This window comes from Psammomys obesus, unplaced genomic scaffold (genome assembly GCF_907164565.1).
Source record: "Psammomys obesus unplaced genomic scaffold, mPsaObe1.curated_primary_1811, whole genome shotgun sequence".
In the NCBI taxonomy this organism is placed as follows: domain Eukaryota; kingdom Metazoa; phylum Chordata; class Mammalia; order Rodentia; family Muridae; genus Psammomys; species Psammomys obesus.
The window spans coordinates 4,520,235-4,529,509 of record NW_026596134.1 but is presented as its reverse complement, the minus strand read 5'-3'; the positions used below and the strand labels follow the sequence as shown (position 1 = coordinate 4,529,509).

The 9,275-nt window shown below is 44.4% G+C and overlaps 1 protein-coding gene across 3 annotated transcripts in view; it reads right to left on the bottom strand.

Moving 5' to 3' along the window:
• Setd3 (SET domain containing 3, actin histidine methyltransferase) overlaps nucleotides 1-9,181 on the bottom strand; it is a 65,831-nt gene extending 56,650 nt beyond the window's left edge. For 2 of the 3 annotated variants that reach the window (XM_055592968.1, XM_055592970.1), the window contains exons 1-2: nucleotides 9,023-9,181; nucleotides 8,035-8,166 (exon numbers count right to left, since the gene is read on the bottom strand). In XM_055592968.1, the coding sequence (XP_055448943.1) occupies nucleotides 8,035-8,090 (56 nt within the window). In that variant the 5' untranslated portion in view covers nucleotides 8,091-8,166; nucleotides 9,023-9,181. The remainder of the gene's footprint in view (nucleotides 1-8,034; nucleotides 8,167-9,022) is intronic. The other variant, XM_055592969.1, reaches the window with a different exon arrangement.
• Nucleotides 9,182-9,275: the final 94 nt, after the last annotated feature.

Genomic DNA, 9,275 nt, shown 5'->3' with positions numbered 1-9,275 from the left:
AAGGAAGGAAGGAAGGAAGGAAGGAAGGAAGGAAGGAAGGAAGGAAGGAAGGAAGGAAGGAAGGGAGGGCAGGCTGCTGACCAAACTTTTAGCACAGCTTCACTCTAAGGAGGCACCTACAGAAGCGGGTGCCTGCTACAAGTGCCATGCACCTGTCTCCATTCACCACCCAGAAGTTTATAAAAGGTACAGGATCCTCAAGCCTGGCCCTTTGACACAGTACAAACTACTCAGCACCCATCAGCAATCTCCCTACCAACAGACAGGGAAACAAACATCATTAAACAACTGTTAAATTGCCAAACTGCTGGCTGACTGACAAGCAAGGGCAATTATAACTAGCAACTTCTTATATTTATGGTTGTGAGCCTAGCTTTTTATGGCTGAGCCATCTCTCCAGCCTAGCAACTTCTAATAACTGTGACCACTAAATTCTTTCCCATTCTAGTCTATACAAGGTCTGGGGACCATGGCTGCAGAGGAAGAAGTGACAGGGTGGGGCTAATTACTTAGCTCATTTTTCACAGTACTGCTCATATATACTAATGGATGACATTCAGTTGCAAAAAATATATATGATTTCCACTGATAATTGAAATGGAAAGGATACATTTTTGTACTTTAAGTTCAATGATACTTTGACTAAGTACGACTAGAATAAACATTTTTGGTGGTACTTATTTGGCAATTTGCCCAGGAAACCTAGCTCAAGCCCAGTATCATCTGCTTTTCAATGTAGTTTGCACTGAAAAAACTTCATAGCTGAGCCTTCTGAAAAAGGTTTTCTGATCATGTGCTTCCTCCACCTGCTCCAAGCATCCAGCTGTAAAATGCACCTGAGGGAGGAAAGCCTCCCTAAGGTATATAGGAAGAACAAGAACATGCTTTTCCCTATTTCACTAAATACCCTGTAGGCCATAAGAATCAAGCATCAAAATGAAAGTGCACAGACAGCAGGATGGGTTGAGAAACAGAAAGATGCTGGGCAACATTTTTTGTCCTGAACACAGCACTGATATGCCTTGGCCTCACATGGTGCCAGGTAAACTGGAACTGACAGGTATCAGAAGCACGCTCTAGCTTGGTCCAGAACGCCATACCATAATAACTTACACCAGCATGGCTGGCCCACAGCATGCCACAATAACTTACACCAGTATGGCTGGTATCCACCAACTGGCACAACACTCTCCAATTAATGGAGGTACTGTATGCTATAGACTCAAAGGAATCAAGAAGCCAAGGCAAGCAGGTGAAAGAATTGAGTCTGACTCAGTAGCCCCTCAAGTACCAACACAAACACAGACCTAGGTTTTAATCTCTTTACAAGATAATTTGGACCATCAAATGTATGCAGAGTAATTTGAGAATTCAAAAGAAGGTTCCTTTCCACAAAAATATTGACGACTTTCCCACAAATTTAAACAAAATTCTCGATTTTAAACCCTGCTGTTTGTTTTTCCAACACAAATGACTCTGAACCGCTCTTAAATTATAATCACACTGGGATTAACTCCTGGCTTCTTGACAGGGAATGGATGGACCCTGAGCTCAAGCCTCACCCTGGGCGGCAGCACAAGCAGCACCATCGATCACCATCAGTGATGACTGCATTCCTACTGCAGGTACCAGGTGTGTCCGGATGTCATCAGGATTGTGAGAGAACGACCAGATCAACCTGCGGCTCTACAACTCTAGTAACTGCCTGTCCATGTCTAACTACTTTAACTTCAAAGAGGAGTAACATACTGAGAAACTAAGATACCTGAAGAAACAGCAAGGTTTCCACATCTTCCTGAAAATGTCAAACCAGACCATGATTGGGCAAGCATACTGACCACAATGGAGTGTCTGTCACATTTGGGGAAAGCCTTAATCTGTCTCTGTCTTTGTTGGAATTATATAAACTGGCCAAAATGTCACTCACTGATTAAGACTTCACTGAAATCAATTATCTGAATGAGCAGGTGACCAACTTGTGCAAAGTGGAAACCCCTGAATCATTCTGACAGGATATTTTCTTGACAACCATGCATGTCCTCAGAAGCAGTAAGCTGAGCCTTGGGCTGACTTCCACTTTGCTACCCTGCCACCAGGACAGGACCTGAATGCTGAGACTTGCTTTACCTTTTCTATAAGCTGCATCAAAAACCTATGTTCTGTTATCTGCATCATGCCTTCAAATAAAGAAATCTACTCAGTCCCTATGAGGCTCGTATTTTTAAAAAAATATCTAATAATAATAATGTAAGGAGTCGAGTGTCATGAACAATCATTCCTATTATATCTCTCTATAAAACAAAGACAACAGTGTTGAATGGTGACAGGACAGCTGTATCCTGCTAACCCACCTTGAAGCCACTTACACTCCAAACATGGGATTCTAGATTCTAAAATTACAAAGCATTAGGATTGGAAGATACCTTTGAGATGATTATGTAAATCCTCAGGCACATTATGTCACCATCGACTGTCAATGCATGGCTATCCACCATCTGACTCTAGTCTGAAAATGTGTAATAGGCAGGTGAGTTGTGGCTGGCTAAAAAGGCACAACCTGAGGCTAATCCTGAAGAACAGATTGAAGTACCCCACTCAGTCGTGGAGCCCTCTGCTCAATGACAGTCCTGCCTGCTCACTTCTGAAGCACTCTCCTACTTAGTGAGCCACACTCTTCTGTGACCCATCCAAAATTCTGTGAAGATGGCTCCCATGTCCTCCTCAGCTCTTCTTTTTCCAGGTTTATAGCATGCTTCACACAGTTCTCAAAAGTGAACAAACTTGGTACACTGCCATCCAGAGAGCAAGGCAGCAAAAGCCCTGCAACTCAACTCAAGATCTTACTAGTTTTCGTAAGGTTGTTCCAGGTTGTTTATAAGCCAGAGAATCCATTCCCTTATCTTATGTCTATTTCTTGAGTGTCTCATCCGAAAGGTAAAGATAAATGAGACACAGCCCTATAGCCTTCAAGATGAGGGGAGATCAAATAAAGCTATTCATTACATAAACTTATCTACAGCAAGACAGGTGTGCTACACTAAACATTGGGTGTTCAAGTGAATACAATAATTCTGCCGTTGTTTCAAGGTAACATGCCAGGCTGCTGAAACCAGATTATTCCTGACTTGTGTTTTTTCCAAGATGACCGTGCCCATCCTAAGTGCATGGCTTGAGCATACACTGTCACTGACTCAGGTGAACATCTTACGCAACAAATGAGACAAATATCATTAGGCCCCCTTTACAGATAAGAAAGCTGCTGCTTGAAAAAGTTAATTTCTACAAGATGATAAGCTCAGCTGGTGCCAGAGCCTCAAGAGTACATCTCAACCATGGATTTTATTGATAAGCAATCGTATTTGTATGTTGAGGATTTGGCTCAAAACCAGCCACAGTTCACTGCTATCTCTGAGGTTCAAAAATACAATATATTTTTTGTAATTTATTCACTTTATATCCCGATTGTAGCCCCCTCCCTCATCTCCTCCCAGTCCTACCCTCCCCCCTCTTCCCCTTTACCTCCTTCCCATAGTCCCCAGAAAGGGGGAGCCCTCCTCCCCTACCATCTGACCCAAGCCTATCTCAAGTCTCATCAAGACTACCTGCATCCCCTTCCTCTGTGGCTTGGCAAGGATGACAATATATTCTTGCAGTAGCAAAATATATGGCTATAAGGGTTTTCTCTTTGGCTTTTTCCAAGCATAAGGCTTTTATGCTTGTGTTGTCCAAGTAAACAGGAATGGCCTCAGTTCAATATGGAACATGATCAAATCTTACAAAGGAGCTTCCCCCAGTCAGACAAATCCTACCTCCGTCTCTGTAATTCACGTTCTTCTTACAGGTCAAAAAAATTTCAAAGGCCAATTAGATGACCATGACAATGCTAATTTTTTAACAAACCAAGAACTTCATTAGGCACCAATATATACTTCACAGTAAAAACAACTCTGATGAGTACTTTTCATCCCTAATTCTTACTTTTTCCTAGTTGTACTTAATAGAAAACTGCTGACATTGAAGTCAGGACTATTCTCTAAAATTGAAATTGTTAAAACCTTTTAATTGTAAAAGCCTTTAAGACCACATCATGTCCTAATGAATTAATCTTTAAAAATGGAAAGTGGTAATTGGGAGACTGAGGCAAGAAGCTGCAAGACTGAGGGAGAGCATCTGGTGTGGTGAAGAGAACTGAGTATGGTGGCACATGTCTGTCATCCAGTCACTTGGGAAGCTGAAGTAAAAGGGTCAAAAGTTCAAGAACAGCCAGTTGATGGTGCTAGGGAGGCAGAGGCATGTGGATCTCTGAGTTTAAAGCCAGCCTGGTCTACTTAGAGTTCCAGGACAGCCAAGGCTGTAAGGAGAAACTCTGTCTTGAAAAACAAACAAGCAAACAAAAAAGTTTAAGGACAACATGAGGCAACCTACTGAGAACTTACCTTTAAATTTTTTTTTTTTTTTTTTTTTTTTTAGGGACCACAGATCTATACCACTTGCCTGGGAGGCCCTGGGCTTAATCCCAGTACTTCAAAAAGGAAGTGAAACTCAGAATCACAGACAGTGATAACCCTAAAACACCAAGTATTACTGAGTTCTAGGTGTGTGCAATTTTTACTTGTCAATAAAAAATGTTTAAAAGCACTATTGAAGATGCAATCATTTGTACTCTCTGGATAGCCTTTATGCCTCCTTACAGGCTGTTAAAGCATTTCTTCTGCTCTGTTTACCTGCCCTCCTTCTCTCCCAACCCCATCACTGAGGCGAGACTTGCCAAAGGTTAAACATTCACTCTGGCCTGGTAATCAAAAATCACTCAGCTTCCTTTTATAGGCCAAACTTCAGCAGAACCCTTGTCTCCACTAACAACAGTCTGCTGGGAAAGCATTTTAAATAATAAAAGAAAAAAAACTTCTAAGTCTTTGATACTAAATTTTATATGTAATTATTTTATTCCAATTTTTTTACTTGAAACTTGCTGATACTTATGTTTGCACTGCTAGTCTTATGATGTGTTTACTTCCAAAACCAAGAGGAGAGTCCCAAGTATAAATGAGGTCTATGAGGTTCCTCTCTGGCTTAAGCTACCTGACAAACTTAACACATACTCGCATGTACACACACGCACACACAGACCCAGGACTTCTATTATTGCATATTCCTCTAATTGAAGGTTTTTTTCTTAAGACTATTAATATACTTTAAAAATTTTTAAAGTCTCAACTTTATTGTATTAGAAAAACTACATTCAATATATCAATAAGTGGCTGGAGAAATGGCTACTTATTTAAGAGTGAACACTTCATGCTCTTTCAGAGGACCTGCATTTGGTCCCTGATACCCACATCCAGCAGCTCACAACCACATGGTAAATCCAGTTCTAAGGAATTCTTCTTTCTAACCTTCATGAGCCTAACAAGACACATACACTCTCTAAATAAGTAAACAATAAAAAAATTAATTTTAAATAATTTAAGGAATCAAAAAGTTGTTAAAATGTTTAACCAAACAAAAAAATTGCTGTAGAATTAATGATATCTTCATTCTAAATGATTAACAACTCCAATTTTAAAAGAAAGATAACAAAGAGATAAAATGAAAACAAATGTAAGAATTTTGCCAAATAAGGCAACAAAGATGCAAACTAAAAAACCTGAAAAGAGACCATTACTATAATTAATAATCACAAGTGGCTGAATACAAACCAGAATGAATTGGTCTCACTGTAACAGAAGGAAAAGGACACACAATTCCAAACATCCTTCTCCAGAAACTGCGTCCAAATATAATAGTGAAAATTGTAAGCAAATTGAGAGAATACCTGGCCACAGCAACTCCCAAAGAACATCAGAACAATACATTCACTGCTATGTTAAAATAATCTAAACGTAATAAATGTTTCTTCTGCTTCATTAGAACAACACAGCTTGTCTCCATTCCTGGGACCTTGGTCCAAGAGGAAGAAGTCACTAAAATTTTGTCTGCTCCAAGGAAATCACCATGCTCTGTAGCCAAGAGCAGGCCACTACTTTCTAAAGCCAGGGAACCTTCCTTCAAACTACACACAACAAAGACATAGTTACATTTCTAACAGCTACTTCTAAGTCAAACTGAAACAGACTTTGTAACTAAAACAATTCCCACCTTAGAAAGCTTCACACTGCTTGTAGAAACCACAGTACATTATTTCACTCACATTTTTATCAAAATTCCATACAGCATCAACTAGCTATTCTCCTTTATCTGATCATTCCACTGCAGATTCAATCAACTGCAGATGCAAATACGAAAGGAAGGAGAGTTCACCCTTACTAAACATTTACAAACCTCTTTTGGTGACTATTCCCTGAAGGATACAGTGTTAACGACTATTCGCACAGTAGGGAGAGCGCAATAGGTATTGGAAGTACTGTACAGACAACTCAAACAATGACAGAGGTTAGTGTACAGGTTAGATACAAACACTACCCCAACCTTATAAGGTGCCAGAGAAGTTAAGGGTGGGATGGGGACAATCCTCTGGGGACAATCCTCTGTGGACACCAGCAGCTCTACTAGGTTTGCTACACAGTAAGCCTCCCTGTTGGTACTTTGTTGAGCACTGTCATCTTTGCTGTTCTCTTTTAGGTGTGATCAAGATTTAGAAGGTTGCTGACTGTTCATCACAACTCTAAACACAAAAATAGTTTTCTAGTAGTTGCCCTTCAGAACAACAAATACCCTGCAATCACCTCCTCACTGTCTCATTACTAAGTGCTACATGGCTTCTAAAGCTTAATTATCTTTAAATTTGGCCTAAATATACATCACATGGAGAAGATAGTCAAAGACATTTCTTGTGTGTGGTACTAACAATGAAACTCAGACCTTCTCACACAGTAAGCAAGCACTCTATCACTGAGCTACATCCCCCCTCAGACGGGGTCTCACTGAATCTTTGAACTTAAGATCGTCCTGCCTCAGGCCCTGAGTAACTGGGGGCTACCATTAGCTATGCCACTAGATCCAACTAACAGCATTTCTTTCCTACTGAGAAATTTACCGGACACCTAAACACAGAAAGGGAACAAAAACTCTCATTTCTAGAGCCCACATCAGGCTAAACATTTGAATCTTCAAGTGCAGCATCATTCCACTGAGCTGCTTGTACAGGAGAAGGGGGAGAACCAGCAATCACTTCCCTCTAAGTGGACTAGAGTTCCATATCCAGATATTAATAAGCTCACAAACAAGAGAAAGCAGTACACAGAGGAAAGAGAAAGAGGGAAAAAGCCAAGGTTGTTTGGAGTCCCAGAAAGGTTTTTCTGTAGCTTTTCAGAACTTGGCTTTACAAACTTTTTTTTCTTTTTAAAGATTTATTTTTTATATAGCATTCTGCCTGCCATCTGTGCCTGCTCACCAGAAGAGGGCACAAGATCTCACTATAGATAGCTATGAGCCACCATGTGGTTGCTGGGAACTGAACTCAGGACCTTTGGAAGAACAGCCTGTGCTCTTAACTTCTGAGCCATCTCTCCAGCCCCACAAACTATTTTCTTAGGCTAATGAAAAATTCACCCAAGCCGGGTGCCTTTAATCCCAGCACTCTGAGAGGCAAAGGCAGGCGGATCTCTGTGAATTCGAGGTCAGCAGACTCCAAGACAGCCAAGGCTATAGAGAGAAACCCTGTGTCAAAGAAAACAAAACAAAACAAAACAAAACAAACAAACAAAAACCGAAAAACTCATTCCTCAAATGGCTGGAATTCCACCAAAATATCAATCACAGCACCCAGAGACCATCTATGAAGCGCGCCTCTACAGGGAGTAGCCCACATGCACACTGTAGGTAACTGTCCCAGGGAGTCTGAACAAACTTTTTAACCTGGAGAAGAAATGTCCCAACTGCTGTACTTTTAAGGCGCACTCACTTAAAACTCTCCAAGACTATCACTGTTTAATAGTCAATTTAAAATACCTTCAGTATCACTTTTAAAAGTTCCCTTTTTTTTTTCCCCAAATGGAAGGGGTATCGTATCGTTTACATATGAAAAATCCATACTTTTCAGTGTCCAATTCTGATTTTATATTTTTGTGTGTTTTCAAAAGGATCTCCATCCGTAGCTCTGACAGGACTGGAACTCACGATCCCCTGGCCTCGGCCTTCCCGGCGACAGTTCTGTTACATTCATTCCTAAAAAGACAGCTCTCCTGAGGGTCTGCAAGGTAAAATGACTGTCAACATCCTGTTCAAGCGCTTTTACTTCGGAAACACTGCGTTTGTTTAGAAATGGAATACGGCGTGCCACAAGTCATCGTCAACGCGTGCACACTTCTGAAACGCTCCAACGTCCTCAACACGACGCGGCGGGGATGAGGGCCCCCCGCAGCCAGTGGCGCACCTCACTAATCAGCTCCTTCTCCAAGAGGGGCCACCAAGCAGAAGAGGCAGAGTTGCATCCCAGGGCTGGAGACCCGAGAAGGAAGAGTTGAAAGCCGGAATGGCAAACTCCAAGAACACTGAACGCTTCTCCCTCTCGGCTCGCTCGTCGCGTGTGGACCTCGGCCAGGGGCGCGTGGGAAGAAACATGACCTATTTTCTACGCCCGCCTGGGCGAGCGGGCAGTGGAGGACAAGGCGGCGGGGGCCGGGCTCCCGGTGGGCAAACGAGAGCGCAGCGGGGAGAGGCGCCTGGCCCCACGCCGCGTGCGCCCGCCGCCGGAGGAAGGAAACCGCGGCTGCAGTCCGCCGCACGCAGTCCCAGCGCCCCGCGCGCGTCCCGGGGCCCGGCCGCACCCGAGGGCGGCGCCCAGGCCGCGCCCTGCACCTGCCGCCTGCCCCGGTCCCGGGGGCTAAGGGAGGCTGCAGACCCGCGCGAGCGTCCCCTCGGACGCGGGCCGCCCGGGCCTCTGCGCCCGCGGCCGCCTGGGCCCGGAGAGCTCGGCCGTGGCGGTCCACCGCAGCTCGGCGCCCGCCAGGCCCGCCTCACGGCGTCCAGAGCGATCGAACCCCGTCCCCTCGGCCCGAGGGAGCCCGCCGCCCGCACTCACCTGACCGCTTCGCCTACGCGCAGCGGCGGCGCCACACTCCGGCCGGGACCCCACCGTCCGCCTCAACCAACCCCCAGGAGGCGGCGGCGGTGGCGGCGGCGGCGGCCGGACGGGAGGGGCGGGACGGCGGCCAGAGACAGCCCCGCCGCCCAGGCCCAACCCGGCTCCGCCTGCCCCTGGGCCCCGCCCACGGACCGCCGCCGCCGCCGCCGCTGCCGTTCATTGGCCCGCACCTCACACGCCTCAGCGCGGC